This window comes from Triturus cristatus, chromosome 2_1 (assembly GCF_964204655.1).
Source record: "Triturus cristatus chromosome 2_1, aTriCri1.1, whole genome shotgun sequence".
NCBI classification, from domain to species: Eukaryota; Metazoa; Chordata; class Amphibia; order Caudata; family Salamandridae; genus Triturus; species Triturus cristatus.
In genome coordinates this window covers 1,127,146,159-1,127,170,052 of record NC_140581.1, presented here as the reverse complement: position 1 = coordinate 1,127,170,052, position 23,894 = coordinate 1,127,146,159, and the positions used below count along the sequence as shown (strand labels likewise).

At 41.9% G+C, this 23,894-nt stretch overlaps 1 protein-coding gene across 8 annotated transcripts in view; it reads left to right on the top strand.

The window, feature by feature from the left end:
- PTPN13 (protein tyrosine phosphatase non-receptor type 13) overlaps nt 1–23,894 on the top strand; it is an 830,096-nt gene that overhangs the window by 211,971 nt on the left and 594,231 nt on the right. For all 8 annotated transcript variants that reach the window (XM_085636547.1, XM_085636545.1, XM_085636546.1 and 5 more), the window contains exon 3: nt 6,354–6,523. In XM_085636547.1, the coding sequence (XP_085492673.1) occupies nt 6,354–6,523 (170 nt within the window). The remainder of the gene's footprint in view (nt 1–6,353; nt 6,524–23,894) is intronic.

Below are 23,894 nucleotides of genomic sequence, written 5' to 3'. Positions count from 1 at the left end.
AAGGATATTTTGCCCACTTGGTCCATCAGGACCTTTTGCTTTGAGGCCATCCACAGACCCACCTCTGAATAGATACTGATGTGGTATCGACTCAAAAGGTGAGAAATCTGCATCTTGAAGTCTCTGTTAGAAGGTCTAGTTAATTGCATATGGGAATGCTCTTTCTAGTAGAGACTCTATCGAGAAGCAGATTCCTCACCAACTATCCCATCCTTCTTGTTCTGTGGTTGGATTCTATCCATTAATAAGATCCCAAGTCTAGGAATTTGCACTCTGTCTGCGATTTGCTTTTGGGGCTCTCTTTCTGGGGGTGTGACAGTTCCGGACGCAACTGACATCAGCACCCAGGAGTGGTGGCTATCTAGGCTCCACACGTTGTTTCCGGAGAGGAACAGCATCAGGGTGGCACCACAAGGGTGTCTCCTTCTGGCATGCAGAGGTACTGCTGAAAAGTTTTCAGATCCAGTCTGATGCCTGGGGAATATTGAAAAGGTGAGGAATCTGTGGCTAGATAGTCTCTACTAGAAAGAGCATTACTGAAGGTAAAAGACTTATCAGCATCTTCATGGTCTGGCAGCCTTGTACCGCTCCAAAAGCCGGTGTCTTCCATTGTTTCTGGTATCTTAAGCAAAATGTGCTAGGACTGGATAGCTTTCTGCTGAGACAAGAGTTTCCCAACAGAGCAATACTGATGGCAACTGAAAATTCAACCAGGGTATCAACGTTTTGTGCGCGCTGCATCCCAGGTATTTTTAGAGCAACTTGCAGAGGGGACAAATACAGAGGGAAGGAGCCACAAACCCTTATGTTGCCTTATTTTTCATGTGGGCCACTGAGCCTGTTGATATATCTCAAACTTCATGCTTACTCCTATCAGCTGCACTAGGACAGCCTGGCTGTCATAGTGGCTTCCACAGGTCGATCTAGAATGTAGCACGGTCCCCTAATGCACCATCAGGACAGCTCCCTTTGGCACAGTCGCGGGTGTAGAGGGCCCATAAGAGTGGCTCAGACAACCTGTCTCACCCATGGTTCCTATCGCCGCGGGCCACTGAGGCATGGTCTGGCCACCAGCTCAATCTGCCACATAGGAGGCATCCGTACACCTCAAACCTCAACATCTGGTCCGTGTACGACAAATGTTGTTAGGAAGCATCCGAGATGATTAGAGCTTCGAATTCTGCCCAATTTCATATGTGCTGGGGCTGAATTCACTGGAGCCTCAGCACCTGCAGCCATCTTGGTCGACCGCGTGGCCGCGCCCCTCACAAGATAAATACGTGCAAGTATAAATCTCCTTGGTTTCAAGACACTGGGTCGATTGCCTGTACTCCTACCATTTTTCCTGACTGCTACAACATTGTCTTTAAAGTTATTGGTGAAACCGAACCATTCCATCAGCAGGTCTTTTTCTAATTGGGGCAGCTCTCGCAACATAACTATCTTGTATGTTGCCATCAAAGGTAGAGAGGTATGTTATAGGCTACACCTAGAAAGGTCTACTTATAAATGTATGGATAGCACAGGGCCTTTCACTTTTGCCAAGGTTCCAGCAATACTCTTTTGTGTCTTGGCCATTTAGCAGGTTCAAAAAGCTTCTTGGTTTTGTTTGTGTCTGCTACCAGTGACAATTTCTAGTTAGTATTTGAGCCTACAGTCTCAACTCATTCTTCTGGTTTTCACTTTAAAACAATAATTATGGAGATGCATCTGCTTAGTCCATCTGTTGTGTTAATACGCTTCCAAGACATTCACTCTCTTTGCTCCACAATCACATCTCCAAGCTAGCAAAATTTGCTTCTTTCCAACTTTAGTTAATACAAATGCTCATTCCATCATCAACTTGAGAAAGTTTAAGATTGCTAGTCCAGGCTGTTGTACTTCCAAACATACTTCTCAAGGGCCTTTTCAAATCTGCCTTTACACCATTGAAAGTATCCTCTGCTCTGCGTCCAGTCTGGTCTTTAGTGCCAAGTCGTTTGACCACATTTTTCCTTCTATGATTTCTCTTCACTAGTTCTCTTCTGAAATCTGCATCCCCTTTAGATGTGCATGTTTTGCTTTTAGGACTCCATTTCTGCCCTAACCACTTGATCTTGGTGAGAAGTTAATCATCCCTTGTGGATCGCATAAAATGAGAAGCATGTCCATGTTGTGCTTGAGTGCAACCACATTAACGAAAACGAAGACTGAACCAAGTATTCCCCTTTACGGCACCAAATATTGAGAACAATATCCAGTGGCGGCTGCCACAATCAAAGGGTGGTGAAGCGGGTGGAGGGAACGTGGGGGTGGCTGCTGGGGGAGGGGTGGGGTCACGCGGGGTGGGTGCTAAATACTATTGTTTTTTTTTTAAACTTGCCTTCCGCTGGCGGACGCCTCCAGAGTTGCGTCGCACCACCTATCCTCTTCCTGCTGGGTCCCAGCAGCCCCTGGGACAGACTCCCATCTAATCCCCGTGCTGCAGAGTAGCGCAGGGATTGGCCTGAGCGGGCTAGAAAGACACTCCTTTCTGTCTAGGGAGTCTGTGGGGGTTTCTCTTGCCCAAATGCAGCTGGGCTGGAGAAAACCTAAGGGCGCATGTGTGTTTGGTTGGCCTGAGATGGCCGGCCAAACACACACGAGCACTTAGGGAGTGCACGTAGCACTCCTCCTCCTCCCACTCCCATGCTTCTTCCCCACCCCCCCATCAGCGCTGGCAACTGCAAAATAAAATGATGCAAGAACATAGTTTTATTTTTCATTTGCTGGCTCCAAACCAGGCAGTGGGTCGACGCTCCTCCGCTATTGCAGAGGAGTGGTCACTGACAATATCTTAGAAAATGTTTTACTTTTACAGTCAATTCTAATCTTCAACAAGGTGCACAAACACAATTTATTCTGATTTATTTGCCGGTGACAGACCTTTCCCCCAACTTTACTATTTTCAGGTTCAAATTCCTTTTCCTAAAATAGCTATTTTTAATGATCCACCACCACCTGTGAGGCCGAACAGAAATATTTGACTCTCTTTAACCTAACTCACTCAGAGGTGCCACCCTTAAAATGCGAATAGATAGCTGGCCATACAGTCCGGCTCTGATCAAACCGAGTATGGAGTTCAAGACCAACATTAAATCAGCTGATCTTCTCAAGATTGTTAATAAGTCTCCGAACTTGAGGTTAGTGACTACGTAGTTTGAATAGTCCCTTACGCATGTCTCTACCCGTGTTACGATTTTCAAACTTTTGTTTTTCAACCAGGGTGGGGATTTGTGTGGGAGCTAAATAACTAAATTATTGATGCAGACTGAATAAGGTTTTGCCAACAGCAGCTTTAGACAACAATGTTGCTCGGAAACCATGCTGGTTCGTATACCGGGACATCTGTGCCCATGCTGGGTGAAATACTGTATATATCTAGATGTGTTTTTTCTTGTCTGGATGGAAAATCTGTTATTGGTCTAACAAAGTCAGTTACCATGCTGCGTATGTTGAAGACCTGTCCTGTTAAACAAGTCAGTGTTTGCATGGGTCCTGTCCCTTGCGGAACACCCTTTCTGGTGTTAAGTGTTGAGATGACAGCCAGATGCCTTTTCATTGCAGAAGTAGTCTGAAGAACAAGCTCCTGCAGTAGTAGGCATCATAGTAGTGTAAACCTGAATATGATGTAACTCAATAACCCTCCTCGGTTGCAATTCTAAACCGCCTGCTCCTGAAGTAAATTGATAAAGTCAATGCAATTTCAGTGCCATGATATTATTAGGAAATCGACTATGCGCCATGTTGGGAATCAACTTTTTGTCAAATCCGATCTCTAGTAGAGAAGCTTAGAAATGTAGGAATCACTTTTGGGTGTAAGACATGGTTCGAATAGTAGGTCAGCAAGCAAGCAAGCAGCAAGTGCACTGTTGCCTTTTGAGGCATGTACATTTCACAAACAGACTTCATTATGAACAGCATTTGGCTCAAAACCGGGTTGTAACAATCATTTAGGTCTTAAAAGGACATATAACTAGGGCTAGTGAAATCAAAATGCAATTCAGGACCAAGTAATGCTAAGGGACGAACTAAGTCATGTGGCAAAGGAAGGCCGGATCGCCCATCAAGGAAAGGCTTATTGTTTGCAAACGCGGAATCATTGTCAAGTTATTTTGTCATTTTGATACTCTTTGATAATTGGATCCCAAATATGTATTAAAAAAACGATGATTTTTTGGGAGTCGGTTTGGTCAACTTGCATGAATATTTTTAATTGTAATCTGAGTTTATCATTTCATAATGTTTTTTTAGGCTCCTCATCACCTGATTTGGATAACTCCACTTCTATTTCTTTATTATTTGATCTTTTTATTGCATTGGCATTCAAAGTCATTTTATCTTCTTGGAAAGACAATTCGAAAATATCTTCATTAATGTGGTGGAATTTTATTTGTGATGAACATCGGATTGCCAATGTCTCTTCTTCTGTCCTTTCTCAAAAATTTAAATCTAATCTTCTCTGGTTACCTTTTACATTTTATCTTTCTTCACATGCTCCTCTGCCCTAATTCGGTTCTTTTATTGTTATCTTATGTGGTCTTAGGACATTTACTATTCATCGATTTATGTTCTTTATTCCTTTGGTCTCTACCCTCCTTTTATTTGTCTTTCCATTTCTCTCTAGTTCTTTTTCTTTTCTTTCTCCTTTCACTGTTTGATCATTTATGGGATTTTTTTTTTATATATGTATATATTAATTGACTTTTTATAATTTGTAAATACGATTTTGATTTTGTGATTGATTGTATTCTTCTTGTATTTTTGTGTTTGTTTCTCTTGAAAACTCAATAAAATTCTTTAAAAAAAAAACAATGGTTCTAACTAGAAGGAACCTTTGGGCTCTAGCCATCAGCCTGGGAATTATTGCAATTGTGAGTCCCCTGTCTGTTTAAGGGGTGGCTCGAGATCAGTGTCTTTGAAGTAACTGCTACATTGTGCACCGTGCATGAGATGTCCATGTTAATTTGCATTGCAGTGACGAATTAGTAACCATTCTTTCCACCCTGCTTGAATCACGTTTAAGAACTGAAGTTTGTTCACGGTTGTAGGCCGCAGGTTCTCGACCTGTCTATCAACTTGCAATGTTTACACCAGTGGGGCAACATTTGAGTGCAGTAACAAATGACTGAATGGTGGCCTGTTAACATTTGCAAAGTGTGTGGTTCAAAGTGATACCCTGTCAGCAATATTTTATCATTTATCATCCGTTGCAGACAGAATAAAATATTTTTGTGAAAATTGGCAACTCTGTCAGCAGTTGGAGGTTTAAGTGGCAAGTGGGACACATTTATTTCAATATTGTAGATTTATATAGTGCAGCTTCTCCGCAAGGGTATCCAGGCACTATCCATGGGCATGGAGAGATTAAGTGATTTGCCCAGAATCACAGCATGTTGAACGGATGCCGGGACTGGAACCCGGATCCCCAGCTACTGAGTAAGCAGCTCTGACCACTGCGCCACATCCTCTCTCTATAATTTATGTAAGTAACTTACCCTTCACAGAATCGGGTAGTTACAGTGGTTCTGCTTCGCCCAAGGACAGTGAAAGACTGTATTCGCTTCAGCTGAACAATCAGTTACACTAGAGAGCCACACTGGTCATCTGGACTGCAGTTAATAGCCTTTGCCCAAAATCCCTGTACCAGACTCCAAGCTTGATGTGCCAGACAGATACACTCTAATGTCCCCAGCAAGCAAACTGCTGTTGACAAGCAGATATAAAATAGAATTTGGGGGACAGAATTCACAAGTTGTGGGGTGCAGAGCGTAGATCTATTTTGCCAGTGACTTGAAAGTGTGGCCCTTCCCATAAGCCGTTTATTAAGTGTTTCAGTATGAAGGGGTTGAGGTGCGTTTCCCAATAGGCCTGAGTACCCCGAAGTTGCAGTTTGGAAGCATATGGCGCCAAATATTAAAGTTAAAAAAGGAACTATAGCCATATCTGGCACATAATCAATGATATCACATTGCATTATTTCAGACCATCTGCTTGCAATCAGATAATTGCTTCCTGATTTCTGTGGTTCAAATGGTTTTTGGAAGATTCTGTAATATAATTACTTTCTAGCTGCATCCCTCATTTGAGCCACTAAACAGAAAAATAACATTATATGACAGTCTGAGGAGCGACATTTCAAAGTTCATCGGCGGCTCTGCCACTGGGGTGACAGAGTATCTTTAGATGAATGAAAAAACCTTCAGTTGAACTACATATCTCACACATTCCACACCACAGAATCAATTGTTTTAATGTTGTGTTCTTTCTGTCAGTTCTCAACTGGAATGATGTGTATTGATTTCTTTCCCTGTTTTCTCTTTGCCTTCCAACAGCTGACCCTGCAGGCCTTGGTTTTATCATTTCTCCTTGGTCCCTGTTGCTGCTCCCTTCTGGCAGTGTGTCGTTTACAGATGAAAATGTTTCCCAGCAGGACTTGCGGGCCTTCACAGCACCGGAGGTGTTGCAGAACCAAGCTTTGTCATCGCTTTCGGACGTTGAAAAGGTACCTCCCTTTGTAATGATGAAATTATAATTTACACTAATTGTGTATATGTTTGGCCAGTGTTCTGATTCCAGTTGTTTGTGTCATTGGGGACAATGTGCCTTTTTATAAAAATAGTGATGCAAATGCTCAAGGCCATGCTTTTGGACTTCTCAGACCATCACCTGGTTGCCGCTGAGCCACAATCCATGATTTCCTTATTTGTGTTGTTACAATAGAGTCGAACCACACCGCAGGCAAGGCACACTAACACTGTAGGGTTTGGTCCAAACACCTACATCTCGTTATCTTTGCGTAAGATAAGTAGTGAACTCGGTAGTGTTTCCAAAGTTGGTGATGTTTGATTTATACTAGACAGAGGATACAGCTTCTCGGATGGTTCATTGTCGGGAGAGAGTGTTACTCTTTTTGATGGGTCTCAACCAGTCTTGTGGGTGAACTAAAATATGTCTTCTAGGTACAAGGTTGAAGCAGTAGGAATGATGTACTCTAATTGTACGATGTATGGATTTGCTTCAGCCTAATGAATCTTTTGTCCACGAAAATGAAACTTTTCTCATATAGCCGGAAATAGCAAGAGTTTCTGGGATTTAAAGGAAAGTATTGGGCTTCTTGGGGGATTGAAACTAGGAGGGAAACACAGGGTTGCTTGTTTCTATGGTTTTTTTCTCTTTTGGCAACAACATATCAAGTGCTTCATGCCTCGCTCTCCCCTGTGTTGGTGCCAGTCTAGAAAGTATTTGACCCATCACCCAACTAACCCTCTGCCGTCTGGAACTTGCCCGCCTCTGGGGGCCTTCGGGACCATGACGGGCCTTTTGTGCAAGCTCCTGCCCAGACTAGGCCTCCTTTGGCCTAGGAAAAGAGGTTAAATCCAGCGGCGGCTCCTTCGTTATGGCGGAGGAGCCTCGCCCTACTGCTGGAGCCGGAAGATAAAACATGTAAAATAAAATTATAATAAAGCAATTAATACGACTGCTTTATTATCATTTTATTTTACAATAAGGCTGAGTTTTGAAGGCGGGGACTGACAGCAGTAGGAGGAGTGGGGGGCACAGGTCACTGCAAGTGCACATGCCAGTTTGTCCAGCTGTCTTAGGACGGCCAAACTTACATGCGCACTTTGCTATCTCCATGCTGTTGCATGGAGAGCCGCAGGATCAGGCTCCCAGTCCTTGATGGAGCGTAAAACCAGCCCAGTCTCAGCGCTTCTCTCATGATGGGCAATACCAGCATGAGAGCAGTGTCTGGATTGGCGTTGGGGAGTCTGGGAGCCAGTGCATCGAGAGCTGAAGAGCACCGAGGCGGTGAGACAGCTGGTAAGTTTTCTTTTTTTCTTTTATTATTACCCCTGCGCTGCCTCACCATTTTTACTTGCTAGGAACCGCCACTGGTTACATCTAGACCTTTACAATGTTGTCTAGTTCCTAGTCTTGTTACCATCTATGATTGCTCTTACAGTTCTTAATAATGAGACATAAATGTACAGCAGTCCCACCTGCCCCATTTTTTGGGTGTAAATATGCATAGTGCTCAACTGCCCCTCTAGCTCGGCTGGCACTTGGTTGCTTCCTATATATTTTAATTTCTAATATTTGCACCCAAAATGAAACGTAGTTGGAACATTTGTCATTCATTCGATATAGTACAGACACCATATAATTTCTAGTCAGTGGGGCTCAGCAAGACATTCAGCCTAAAAATGATAATAAATGTGTTGTCGTATTTCTCAGCAGGATAGAACCACTTGTCCCGGAACCAGAGAGGTTGTCCCGATACAATAAAAGACCCTCGAAGCAGTAACTATAGAGGGATTTTTTCAAAACAACTGTCTTTTGGGTCCCAAGTCCTGAGCTCTTGGATAAACAGTGTCCTAGCATGTATGCCTAAACACACTTATCGTAGTCTTACATGCCCTACTTGTTGACCTGCAATGCTTCTAAAGGGTGTACCCCTGTCAATTCTGGGTGGATCGCACACATGCTGGTTGTTTAACAGTACCTCCCAGATTTGTGCCTTTGTCGTTTCTGGGTGTACCACAGATATGTAGCATTTTCTGTGGTGGACTCGACCCATCCACATCCTGTGCACACTGACACTCTCATCTTTATGAGACTGACCGCTCCACAAATGATAGTTATGTATTGCTGCTTCTAGCATTAATCTCCGCAGCCTCATGGCTAAACCCAGCAATCCTCGCTGTGCTATGTTTGAAGCACATTTTTCTACTTCACGCAGTTCTCCCATCTCCCCCGGGGTAGGCCAAGCTACATCCAACACCCTTTCAGTCATGCACTCAGAAAGGGCATTGAGAACCTGATGCAAATTGGAGCGCTTCGTTCCTTTGTCGGATATGAAGCCATGCTTAAGTGCTACACTGCAGCACAATATGCAAGTATTTTGTACTTGTACAATGGCCACCGTCCTGATTCTCAATTAGGCACACCCATGCTTCCACTACGGTGTGTTTTCTACACTAGTCAATCGTCACCCCAACTGGCGCTTTTTCAATTGAAGTTGATTCCGTCTACTCCTGCAGAACAAAATGGAAATCCTCATTAAGGATCTGTTATTCATTGGAGTAGGTAGCACATGTTGTGCATCTAAGTACCAGTTTGATGGACAAGACGTTTTAAGATTTGCCTGAGTGCGTGTAAGTAAAAGTAATATTTCAGCATAACCTCATGTGAAATGTCCATTAAAGGGCATTTGACGGAGGGGACGAGAGATCTTTAAAATGCCGAATTGCCAGTTCCTATGCCTCAAAGATAACAAGCATTGGCATAGCCAATAGGTCTCGCCTTTGAAGCTTTGTAAGTGTTTAGCCATGCAGCACATTATCACCCAACAGGCAGATTATGGATCTGATGCAAGCCGGGATCTTAGGGCAGGAATCTATTCTAGAGCAGGATTTGGAGAGATTGCAGAAAGGGGAAGGAGTAAAGGCAGATGGGGGAAGGAGTAAAAAAGGCCTTGGGTCTGAGGCAGACTCGATCTGGATCCAGTAGACTCTGGGAAGTCAGAGTCGGCCACGGATTTCAGTGCAGACCAGAGATCTAGTCCAGTCTTGGCATTCGATGCATGCTGTAAGGGACTGGTGCGAGATGGAGATCCACTGCTGGCTGGGGATCAAGTGAATGTGAGAATCACATCCAGACTGCTAATAATATGCAGCAGAAATAATCCCGCGCATGCTGAAAGCCTAGTGGGGCCACAAGAGGCTACCGATCCAATAGATCACAAGATCCCGTGCAGCCTGACCGGCCCACATACACGCATGTAGATCCGAGTGTCTAGAGCAGCACAACACGGGCTGATGATGTAGTGTTGGTTTCTGTGGCAACGCACGCGACCCTCTCTTTTAACATCAAACATTTACATAAATACACTTCATGAGTTTGAGCTCCGGACAGAACTTGTACACGAGTTTTTTAAACGTAAATTATTGTGGAGAAAGCCGACTTCATGCTGGCTTTGTATCCTACGCGCTATATATAAATAGCACGTTGACTTTACATGCTGCCATTAAGTATTATATTATGAACATTCCTACTTCTTCAATTCAACGTCAACAACATTTGTTTGCAGTCACATTATTGTAAGTGACTATCCTTAAGTTTTGAAAGTGACATGGACTCCGACTCATCTCATTATTCATCACACAGGCGAACCCGATGCATTACCAATGCTTGTTACTGGTGTCAACTCTATTTGCAAATTGTGTGCTGTAAGGTGGGGGCGCTTAGCTTCGTGGCGCTCCTGCGTCGGGAAGTGTGGGCACCCACAGCTGAGGCTGTGCGCGGGACTGGAAACGGGTTTTACCACCAATGAGAACCCATTTTACCAGCCTTACAATAACTAAAGATTGAATTGCGTTGCAGGATAAATTCACATTGTTTGCAGCAAGTGCACAACCCACAGAGCTACTTTAACAGGACTCCAACCTGAGTTACATCAGACTCTGTAATTAACACAATGCACCACCAAACTATCCTGCATAAAATACACACTGGTGAACCAAGCATGGCGTACGCTGTGTTATAGATACTGTTTTATTTGAACAGGGAACTGTTTCTTTGCTGTTTTCTCACGTCTGGACCGGGCCACTTGGGCTTTGGGGAGGAGCGTTGCATACTAATAATGCATGGGCTGAATGTTTGTACTACTTGGCAAGGGTCCTGGTAAGATGGCCGTGTCTGTAATTCTGCCCTCTACACATACTGGCCTGTTAACAAAGGTCATCTTCGTCTAAGCAGCTCTGACTCAGCCTTTCATCCATGGATGTCAACGCACCAAAATGGCAGGAGCAGCTCTTTCCTTCGTCCCTTCGACCTGGACTCCGACCCAGCTCATTATTCATCACACAGGCGAACCCGATGCATTACCAATGCTTGTTACTGATGTCAGCTCAACTTGCGTGTTGTGTGCTGGGAGGCGGGGCGTTTTGCTTCGTGGCGCTCCTGCATCGGTAAGTGGGGGCACCCACAGCTGAGGTTGTGTGCGGGATTAGAAACCGGTTTTTACCACCAATGAGAACCCATTTTACGATCCTTACAATAGCTAAAGATTGAATTGCCTTGCAGGATAAATTCACATTGGGTAGCTAAAAAAAAAACCCTCTAAGAATATGACACACACAGGTCAATGCTTGTTGCCATTATTATCCTATTGTCTGTTATTATTGTTGTATGCTTAGTGTTCCAAAGTGCTATGAACCTGTAAGGCAGCATGTTGGCACCAAATAAAACACCACCGCAATAGAAGAACCCGTGTTTAGGTGCCGCGTGGCACCTGCTGGGAGATGTGCATCTCTTGTTCTGTCACCTACACAAGGCCTTCAGCTGTAGACATTGCACAAAGTTACTACAAATGTGGCGTGCTGTGTTCGACCTGCGCCTCTCTCTCTCTCTCGTGTCACCGGGTAATATATGAGCCGAGGTGTGGAGTTTTGCAAGCTAAGCACATGCACCCGCCTTTGGCCAATTGCGTGCTGTCTTTGCATGCAAAGGCCAATAGCGGGTGAAGAAAACAAAAGCACACGCACAAGTGTGTGTTAATTTTAAAGCCCTTACTAAATGTCTGTCAGACCAGCGCATGCGCGCTGGCTCAGGCAAGACCTAAAAAGTGACTGATGTTGCTGGATGATGGAGCATGGCTCTCAGTCCCCTATACTGCCTGATTATCCCCAGGGCTTCTCCACACATTCTATATCCTCTTCACCTCAGCAGCACAAAGGAAATGTCCATTTTCTCCTGCTACCCTCCCAAATCATACAGAAGGGCTCTCTACTTAAACCTCTTCCCACCACACACAAAATACTTGTATTTCATCTGTCACGTTGTCTCATCACCCGTTGGTTGTACCTGAAGGATTGCAATTCCTATTGGCAGAGCGGAAAAAAGCTGGACGCCATTTTGGAGGTAGAGTTCAACAATGAACTACTTTTTCTATACTTTTGCCAGGAATTTGTGAAACATTTGTATGGAAAGAGTGCAAAAACTATGCACGTAACGACGGAAATGTAGAGAGAAAAGAAAATGGAAAAGTAGAATACAATTTGAGTGGCTCCTCATAAAGGAATTGAGATGTTATTCTGTATAGGCATGTGGTTTTGCACCTAGACTCAAGGAATCAGACACCTGCTTCCTATTCCCCACCATTCTGCAAACCTTTTTCTTTTTTTTTAAATTAAATAGTATGATAAAATAAGTCTTAAAGTAAATGAGGTAGACCAAGATAATCAAAAAGTCATTAAAATGTATTTTCTTAACAAAGTTGTGAAAAAACGGCGGCCACCCAATGAAAGATAGCATCCTTTTTATTATTTTAATGTCCCGGATCACCACTTCAGTAAATACACACACTGACCAATCGGCACTTCCATGATGTCATTGCATGGAACTCAACATGGTTATCGCACGATTGTCATTCTTCGCTCAGTGAGCTGGGGGCAGAGACAACGGAGCCATTGACAGCGAATTTGCAGATTAAACGCGCACTGTCAATTACAATCTCTTTCGCTTGCAGTCCACACAAGTTCAACAACCCCAGGACAGGCAAGCGATGGGATATTTAGAAGCTGCCTCCGCGGCATTGTATACTGTACATAATATTACACCACAGCCAGGCGTATTTATGTACAGCGAGACTTAAGGCAAGCTGAGCTAAGGCTCCATTTTAGGTGCTCAGGTCACTGTTTTTTGTCAACGACCGGTTTATTGGTAATCATCTGTAGGAGAAAGTACGAGTGACAGACAGCCCTGTTTATTTTTCCACAGTGATTGGGCATTGTTTACCGGTTGCTCAATTGCTACATCGAGCTGTCCCCCCAGATCCCCTCCACTGCCCCCGTCCTCCATTTCGCCCTCCCGAGATCGAAAGCTGGTGGCAACTTGCCATCCCTGGATGAGCTGCGCGCCAGAAAGGGTCAGCTCGCGAGCCCTGTGCGCGCAGAGCCGGGGGCAGTGAAACTGATTTGATCCACATTCTGATTGGAACTGGCAGAGCTTTTGTGTGCGTCTGAATGCGCCATGTGCGTCGGCCGGAACGGCACTGGCTGGAATAAAGTCCGAGCTGCCATGTGGTCTATTTTAGTCATTTTCCAAGTCGCCTCAATCCAAAAAGCTTTTAGTATACCAAGGGTTACATCTTTGAGATTTGCCTGCTCAGGTCATACAACCTTCTAATGAAAATGTAGCAGCTGTGTTGCCTTATTTCATTGGGTGTGCAAGTGTTCAGTGCTCGATCACTTGGACAGTGAGATGTCCTCTCCTTCAGAGAGGGATATGTTTTGTCATCGAAGTGGAATTCAGAGGCACAGTCACGTTTGCGCCGCAGAGGTAGCCTACCTGCATAATTCAAGTAGCATAACCATATTGTGTACATAAATCTAGCTGCCAATGTGCCTGCAGTATTTGTTTCTCTTTTGATTTCTAATTTTGTGTATCTAATGGCTTCTCACTTGTACGTGTTCGGTACTCTAATTTTCACCGTGTTGATAAAGAAGCTTTTATTTTGGACTTAAATATGTTTAGAAGACAGCACTTTTTATGTATAAACCTGGCAATTCAATGAACCTTTTTAATGGCCAACAGATGTGAACTCAGCACTCAAAAAATAAAGACTTGATGGCCAAGAAGAATGTCCGAAAAAGCAGTTGTTGTAGACTTTCTATGTCACTGCAAGCGCGGAGATACCCCTTACGGGGTGATTCTGGCGCTATAGAAATTAATAAATATCAAATATCACTTTGGCTGGTGGCCTAGGCACCACATTGCTTAGAAGGTCGCCTTTCCCATAAGAATTTATTTATTTTGCACTTGTAGGCAAGTCAAATCAGATTAAAATCATCTTTTTGATTTTTCCACTTCTAGGTAAATTGATATGCTTGTAGGTAGTTACCTGAATGATGCTGTTACATTGTGTCATTGCAGAATCCTTTAACTTTTAAGTGGCGAGTATGTGTCCAGTGTACTCTGAAAAAACTGGAATGCCACAGTGGTCTCTTGGAGGAAATAGCTGCGATTTCTGCGAAATGAGAGGAACAACAGCACACATAACATGTTAAAATAATAACATATTTAAAGAGTGATAAGGTTTAAGACTGGAGAAATTATTGGTAATAGGTTAGAAAGAAAAAAAATTAGTCACTATTTACTTGCAGAAAAATCTTAATAAAGTACATGTGACGAAAAGCTAGGACAGTAAGCTTTTGAATACATAGACATCAATAATGTAATAATGCATATGGCTAAGAGAAAAAAGCAGCTAGGTTATATACGAATGCACAGCCTAGACCTGTCACCTTGCAGTAGTGCTAGTATTGCCCACCTCAAATGGCCTGCTGCTTGTAAGACCACAAATACAACACGTTTTTTAGAAATATGAGAGGCAACACAAGTAGAAAGGTGTATATAGGTAATACAACACAGGAACAAATTTCCAATTAACACGAAATATTCGCAGTGTTCAGATATGCTTTATTCCATGACGCAGTGCAACAATGTTCACAGCCAACGCGTTTCGCCCAAGCATGGGCTTTTTCAAGGCTGTTAGGGAATCATACAAAATAATGGAATGTATCATTACTCAGTACACATAGAGAATTCATGTACAAACCATAGTAAAATCAAAACAAAAGAAAAAAGACCTTAAAGAGAAGTGAAGATGAAACGAAATGAAAAGAGCATGCTGATGACGGATACGGAGAAACGCCAAAAAGTTGATTCAAATATAAATTTTTTTTTGTTATAACTGAAACAAAAACAGTGCGTAAAGAACCGAGTTGGTGAACTACCGTGAGTAGGCTAAAATCACCCATGTGCCCCATGTGAGGCGTGCAAGAAACTAAACCTGCATAAAAGTGACAAAGCATTTTGGCTAACTCAAGTGACTGGACAAGGTTGCCAGAAAAGAAATGCACGAGAGCACAATGTCAAAAAGCCATGTTAGTAATACCTTAATACTATTCCCCAATTGTACGGGTGTCTAACATAAACACGGACCCAATAAGAAATATAACGAAAGAGGAAGCGAGAATAAAACGCTTACCACGCAATGATAACCGTAGATACACAAACTATGTTCCACAGGTGTCGTAGCAAAAGGTATAGGTAGAATCTATCGATAATAAGGCCACATGTAAGTATAATCGTTAATGAAATCAATTGTCCATAGAACTCAAAAAAGCATATAAAAACACTCACCAAAACGAAAAGTAGAACGTAACTGCACAAAAGTCACAAAGTACATCCAGGATAAGATTTCGCAAGAAGTCCTAGTGGTATTAGGTCTATGAAAAAAACACATAAATATCGAATTTATAAAAAGAACTCATTCCTAAGAAACTACACTGAGTAAGAGGGCTAATATCTGCCCCATTGTAATACAAGTACGTCCTATCTGTAGGCGGGCCAATTATTATCACAAAGGAAGATGAGTAGCATCGCACACTCATAAACAAACATGAAATATTTGATACAAGATCAGAGTGTCACTAAAGTGAGCCTAAGTAAAGCAAGGCTAGATTCTACCCATAACAAAACACAGGGAACAAAAGAAAATTCACTTTATAGGGAAATATTCATCCAAAATACTGTTATACCTGGAGCTTAGCTCCAACATTGTCAATCAATCTGTAGACCTGGACCACTACACGTAAATCAAGCCTCCATAGACAGAGCCGAGTCCCGTTTAACTGCGTTTGACCATAAAACAGACATTCTGAATTAACCGCTACCCTTCTCAACCACGTTTTCAACAAACGCATAGCTGCCCTACCCCAAATTGACAATTAAAAGGTCATAATACGACTCAGGTGAAAAATTCAGCTGAAGTACATGTAATATGATAACAAGTGCGTAATAGAATGCAAGGAAAACACGATAAAAGCCCCCAAACCCATGCTTACTTCAAATAGTATTTTACAGGTGTACCATCGGGGGGTCAGTAACGCCGCGTTTGCCGTCGTGTCGGAACGGTTACCAGGGGAGTGTCAAAGTCAGCTTTAAATTCCGGCGCTAAGGCGTGCACTTCCGGGATGTCACCAATAAAAAATATATAAAGACTAGACAGTGCGAATGTCCTAGCCACTCCATGTTGGAGTAGTTCCGGTTTTCAACAAGTGATTTCGTGTCCCGTTTGAGGCAAGCACCAAATGTATCGCGCCATCTTTGAATGGTTCCGATACAAGATGAATACTATTGCGATAGTGTAAGTAATACCCAAATCATGTTCAATGGTACTTGAAACATGTTAATTAGATTAAAATTACGTAGGGGAGCGATATTCGTCAGAATCACAAACGGTTATTCTAGACTAAAAAACGTAACGTTAATAAGTCTGATTACAAATTTCCGACAAAACGGATCCAGATCGTATCTAGACAAACCAATGGTGAGCATTAAGGCCATGTAAAGACCAAAAAATGCACTTAAAGCAACAACAGCGAAGCATATTTGAGCCAAATGTACACTGACTCCGTGATAAATAGACGCAGTGTATCGCGCCATCTTTGAATGGTTCCGATAGAAGATAAATACTATTACGATAGTATGAATAATACCCAAATCATGTCCAACGTTACTTGAAACATGTTGATTAAATTAAAATACGTAAGGGAGCGATATTCGTCCAAATCACAAACGGTTAATCTAAATTAAAAACCGTAACGTTAATGCGTCTGATGGCGAATACAGACAAAGCTTTTCTTCCCCTCAAAGGAATAAAACGTGCAAAATGCACCAGAAGCGACCATAAAAAAGTCATATGTATGGGACCTGGTATGTCCTGAAGACGTCTTATTTCTTATTGGATCCAATGTATAAAAAGGTATAAAAAGTCATTTTTCAAAAAATTATGGATTATGAGACCCGAGAAATGCCCAGAGTCCGAGAGGATACGAGACCAGAGAGTAACTCGAATGGAACAAAAGAGCATGGATAGAGTATATCCATACTGTTGACCAAAGTGATCCAAAAGTTTGCACTTTACACCATATAAAAGAGTGTAATCAAGTTGATTCGATAGTACAGCCAACAAGAATAAAACATGAGTAAAAACAGTACAGACAGAAAGATTACAAGTATCTTACAATGTACAAGTATATAACATGTCAGACGTGGACAGCACATCACAAAATACACATTTGTCAGAATTTGCACACAAAGAACATAATTCACAGATAGTGACATCTAACAAGTCCAAACACATAGGTTTTTCAATATGCATTAAGTCTCTCCGCTATGTACAGAATTATAGAAAGTAATGCATTTCGTTGTCATTATTGAAACCTAGCGTCACTGATCGCAAAGTACAGATCCATCTTGCCTCCAATTGCCTGAGTCTAAGTTCCCTGTCCCCACCTCTGTTCATTGGTAGAGCCACATCGATACCATGGAAACGGAACCTAGATCTATCCACTCCTTCTATACAGGTATGTGAGACTAGAGCGTACGTAGTGTCTCCATGTAAAGCTGCTGTGCGATGTTCCTTTATACGGTTCTTGAGTGGTCTCACAGTACTGCCCACATAGATTTTGTTACACCCACAGATCAAAACATACACCACATAGCTAGAGAGACAGTTAATGAAGTGGCGGATTGTGTAACATCTGTCTGTGTTGAACTTGAATGTAAGTGTTTTGTTACATCCTAAATGACAAATGTTGCATGAACTGCAGGTATAGAAACCAAGAGGCTTTTTAAGCCAGCTTTGTTTCGGGGGGTGTGGCAAAGTGTAGCTGGGGCATAGGGCATCCCTAATGGTTTTGCTTTTCCTAAAGGTCATGGAGGGCCTAGATGTAATTATGGTATTGACCCCCGACGCTCCCTTAAGAATTGACCAGTGTTTGTTTAGTATCTTAAATACCTCATGGTTTAAAGTGGAGTGTGTCGTGATGAAGGCAAGTCTTTCTTTGTGAATAGTGTTGTTCTTGTTGGCACTTTGGAGTAAGTCCTTTCTTTTGAGTTTGGCCGCCCTATTCTTTGCCAGTTGTAGGACATCCTGCTTGTATCCCCTCCGCTGTAGTCTGTTCAGTGCTAGTGTGGTTTGGGACTCGAATTTGTGATCTTCACTGCAGTTTCTGCGAATACGTACCAGTTCTCCAAACGGGATAGCTTTTTTGGTAGATGTTGGGTGGGCACTGGTATAATGAAGAATGCTATTTACTGCAGTGTCCTTTCTATGAAGAGTACTGTGTATCTTCTTATCCTTGACATAGAATTCAAGATCCAGGAAGTGTATGGTTGTTTGGGACAGCTCCATAGTAAAGGCAACATTGAAAATATTCTGATTGAGAAAAGTAAAATACTCCACAAATTCAGATTCTGTACCGGTCCAAATGATAATAATATCGTCAATGTAGCGGCCCCAGAACTGAATATGTCCAATCCATTTAGAGGCCAAACGTGACCAGGCATAAATGTGTTCCACCCACCCCATAAACAGATTAGCATATGAAGGTGCGAATTTGGAACCTATTGCAGTACCTTGTTCCTGCTTAAACCATGTGTTGTTAAAAAGAAAAAAGTTGTTATCCAGGATAAGGTCAATCATGGATTTGAGCATATCATTGTGTTCCAAAAGAGTTGCCATTCTGTTCCCAAGAAAGAAGTCAACAGCCATAATGCCCAGATCTTTCCTAATGCATGTATATAGTGAGGTTACGTCCAGTGTGGCAAACCACATACCATCCTCCCAATCCAGATCTTCCAATTTATTCAGAATATCCGAACTGTCCCTAACATATGATGGCAAATTTATGACTCGGGGCTGTAGAAAGGAATCAACAAATTGGGCCAAAGCTTCAGTCATTGAGCCAATGCCCGAGATAATAGGGCGGCCTGGAGGGAAGGGTTGTTTCTTGTGTACCTTGGGTAGTAGGTAAATGCAGGGAAACCTGGGGTTCCGAACGCTGAGAAACTTGTGTTCTGTCTCTGATAAAAGCCCAATCTCTTTCCAATGTGAAAGACGGTCATTGATTCTAGTGGAAGCTGTGGGACAAGGGTTGGTTGGGAGCCTAGTGTAATTAGTAGTGTCATTCAGCTGTCTGAGAACTTCCCTTTCATAGTCAACTCTGTTCATGATCACTACATTGCCCCCTTTGTCTGCTTCCCTGATGATGATAGAGTCATTTTCACTCAGTTGTTGTAACGCTGTTCTCTCAGCCTTAGTGAGGTTGTCTTCAATGTGTCTCCTAGAGCGTGTATGTAATTTGTCTTCCAAACAATAGAGATCACGAGAAACTATTTCATGAAAAGCATCTATGCTAGAGAGATGTGTACCCTGTGGAGTAAATTTGCTACGAGTGTGTAGGCCGCTGTCACAAGAGTAATCTTGTCTAATGTCAAGATCTCGTAATACACTTTCAGTCGTGGAATCATTCTCATCATCAATTGACAGTAGTGTGGCAACATTTTGGACATGGGAGACTGTGATGTCTGTGTGTATTGTGGCCTTTTTCGTCTGCTGATATTGAAAACTATCCATTGAAAAATGACATTTTAGTTTAGCATGACGGACAAATTTAAACAAATCCACATGTAATTCTGAGAAGACACCTTGAGAAACAGGGCAATATCCAAGACCTTTATTAAGCACATTTATTTCATGCATGGACAAATTGTAATCTGACAAATTAATTACCAAATTCTCTGAGACCAAGGTTCTATTAGCATCAGAGGGAGTAGCAGCCCCATCATCCATTATCGTTTGTCTATTTGACTCTTTTGGTAACGAGTCAGAACCCTGTTTTTTTCCTGCATTTTTCCTCCTTCCCCCTCTCCTGATTTTTCTTTTGCTTTCTTGTTTCCAATTCTGAAGCGCAGGACTTCGTCTAAAAAAGACGATGTACTAGGTCCCTGTGCTACTTCTTCCGGTGGTCCATCTCTGTTACTCTCATCAATCGAGGATGGATCAGAACTTACGCTAATATTGGAGATGCTCCCTGTACTGGGTGTAGCAGAGGCATTTGATTTGGGAATTTGGATGTTGTCAAATTTAGCTGCAAAGGTGAACACACGACCATTGTCGTAGTCCCTATCATCACGTATGATTTTATGTAATTTCCTATTTTTAACTGTCTTCTGATGTAAATTAATCTGTTCCTTAAGAATTGCGTAGTTCTTAGTAGTAGCCTCCGCTAAATTTAATAATTTGATTTCGTCCTCAAGTGCTTTTATTTCCGCCTGTAATTTGATACATTTTCTCTCAGCGTGAGTTATCAAAATTTTCATCATATTGAATGAGGAATTGTGCAAATTATCCTCCCAATCTGAGAGTAAATCCGGGTCAAGATCATCAAAACTAGGAAATGTCAGAATTCTTAAGCCTCTTGGCACCTTTTTATTCTCTAGGTACCTTTTGAGAGTGACCCCGTCCCACCATTTCGACAATTCGTTCTTTTTGAGTCTCTCAAGTTTCTGAAATTTTGCTTTCAAGCCCTCTTTCGGGTTGCTGCTATTAGTAGCAGCTTGTACAATCTCCTTATTCTGCTTGAAGAGATCCTTAGCTAGTTCCTCCCTATTATCATCAAAGCTCATGGTGAGTCAAATGAGGGTGCGTCTGGCGTGCACTTCAACCTAAAAATATGTTTATGGCTAAGAGAAAAAAGCAGCTAGGTTATATACGAATGCACAGCCTAGACCTGTCACCTTGCAGTAGTGCTAGTATTGCCCACCTCAAATGGCCTGCTGCTTGTAAGACCACAAATACAACACGTTTTTTAGAAATATGAGAGGCAACACAAGTAGAAAGCTGTATATAGGTAATACAACACAGGAACAAATTTCCAATTAACACGAAATATTCGCAGTGTTCAGATATGCTTTATTCCATGACGCAGTGCAACAATGTTCACAGCCAACGCGTTTCGCCCAAGCATGGGCTTTTTCAAGGCTGTTAGGGAATCATACAAAATAATGGAATGTATCATTACTCAGTACACATAGAGAATTCATGTACAAACCATAGTAAAATCAAAACAAAAGAAAAAAGACCTTAAAGAGAAGTGAAGATGAAACGAAATGAAAAGAGCATGCTGATGACGGATACGGAGAAACGCCAAAAAGTTGATTCAAATATAATTTTTTTTTTGTTATAACTGAAACAAAAACAGTGCGTAAAGAACCGAGTTGGTGAACTACCGTGAGTAGGCTATGTGCCCCATGTGAGGCGTGCAAGAAACTAAACCTGCATAAAAGTGACAAAGCATTTTGGCTAACTCAAGTGACTGGACAAGGTTGCCAGAAAAGAAATGCACGAGAGCACAATGTCAAAAAGCCATGTTAGTAATACCTTAATACTATTCCCCAATTGTACGGGTGTCTAACATAAACACGGACCCAATAAGAAATATAACGAAAGAGGAAGCGAGAATAAAACGCTTACCACGCAATGATAACCGTAGATACACAAACTATGTTCCACAGGTGTCGTAGCAAAAGGTATAGGTAGAATCTATCGATAATAAGGCCACATGTAAGTATAATCGTTAATGAAATCAATTGTCCATAGAACTCAAAAAAGCATATAAAAACACTCACCAAAATGAAAAGTAGAACGTAACTGCACAAAAGTCACAAAGTACATCCAGGATAAGATTTCGCAAGAAGTCCTAGTGGTATTAGGTCTATGAAAAAAACACATAAATATCGAATTTATAAAAAGAACTCATTCCTAAGAAACTACACTGAGTAAGAGGGCTAATATCTGCCCCATTGTAATACAAGTACGTCCTATCTGTAGGCGGGCCAATTATTATCACAAAGGAAGATGAGTAGCATCGCACACTCATAAACAAACATGAAATATTTGATACAAGATCAGAGTGTCACTAAAGTGAGCCTAAGTAAAGCAAGGCTAGATTCTACCCATAACAAAACACAGGGAACAAAAGAAAATTCACTTTATAGGGAAATATTCATCCAAAATACTGTTATACCTGGAGCTTAGCTCCAACATTGTCAATCAATCTGTAGACCTGGACCACTACACGTAAATCAAGCCTCCATAGACAGAGCCGAGTCCCGTTTAACTGCGTTTGACCATAAAACAGACATTCTGAATTAACCGCTACCCTTCTCAACCACGTTTTCAACAAACGCATAGCTGCCCTACCCCAAATTGACAATTAAAAGGTCATAATACGACTCAGGTGAAAAATTCAGCTGAAGTACATGTAATATGATAACAAGTGCGTAATAGAATGCAAGGAAAACACGATAAAAGCCCCCAAACCCATGCTTACTTCAAATAGTATTTTACAGGTGTACCATCGGGGGGTCAGTAACGCCGCGTTTGCCGTCGTGTCGGAACGGTTACCAGGGGAGTGTCAAAGTCAGCTTTAAATTCCGGCGCTAAGGCGTGCACTTCCGGGATGTCACCAATAAAAAATATATAAAGACTAGACAGTGCGAATGTCCTAGCCACTCCATGTTGGAGTAGTTCCGGTTTTCAACAAGTGATTTCGTGTCCCGTTTGAGGCAAGCACCAAATGTATCGCGCCATCTTTGAATGGTTCCGATACAAGATGAATACTATTGCGATAGTGTAAGTAATACCCAAATCATGTTCAATGGTACTTGAAACATGTTAATTAGATTAAAATTACGTAGGGGAGCGATATTCGTCAGAATCACAAACGGTTATTCTAGACTAAAAAACGTAACGTTAATAAGTCTGATTACAAATTTCCGACAAAACGGATCCAGATCGTATCTAGACAAACCAATGGTGAGCATTAAGGCCATGTAAAGACCAAAAAATGCACTTAAAGCAACAACAGCGAAGCATATTTAAGCCAAATGTACACTGACTCCGTGATAAATAGACGCAGTGTATCGCGCCATCTTTGAATGGTTCCGATAGAAGATAAATACTATTACGATAGTATGAATAATACCCAAATCATGTCCAACGTTACTTGAAACATGTTGATTAAATTAAAATACGTAAGGGAGCGATATTCGTCCAAATCACAAACGGTTAATCTAAATTAAAAACCGTAACGTTAATGCGTCTGATGGCGAATACAGACAAAGCTTTTCTTCCCCTCAAAGGAATAAAACGTGCAAAATGCACCAGAAGCGACCATAAAAAAGTCATATGTATGGGACCTGGTATGTCCTGAAGACGTCTTATTTCTTATTGGATCCAATGTATAAAAAGGTATAAAAAGTCATTTTTCAAAAAATTATGGATTATGAGACCCTAGAAATGCCCAGAGTCCGAGAGGATACGAGACCAGAGAGTAACTCGAATGGAACAAAAGAGCATGGATAGAGTATATCCATACTGTTGACCAAAGTGGTCCAAAAGTTTGCACTTTACACCATATAAAAAAGTGTAATCAAGTTGATTCGATAGTACAGCCAACAAGAATAAAACATGAGTAAAAACAGTACAGACAGAAAGATTACAAGAATCTTACAATGTACAAGTATATAACATGTCAGACGTGGACAGCACATCACAAAATACACATTTGTCAGAGTTTGCACACAAAGAACATAATTCACAGATAGTGACATCTAACAAGTCCAAACACATAGGTTTTTCAATATGCATTAAGTCTCTCCGCTATGTACAGAATTATAGAAAGTAATGCATTTCATTGTCATTATTGAAACCTAGCGTCACTGATCGCAAAGTACAGATCCATCTTGCCTCCAATTGCCTGAGTCTAAGTTCCCTGTCCCCACCTCTGTTCATTGGTAGAGCCACATCGATACCATGGAAACGGAACCTAGATCTATGCACTCCTTCTATACAGGTATGTGAGACTAGAGCGTACGTAGTGTCTCCATGTAAAGCTGCTCTGCGATGTTCCTGTATACGGTTCTTGAGTGGTCTCACAGTACTGCCCACATAGATT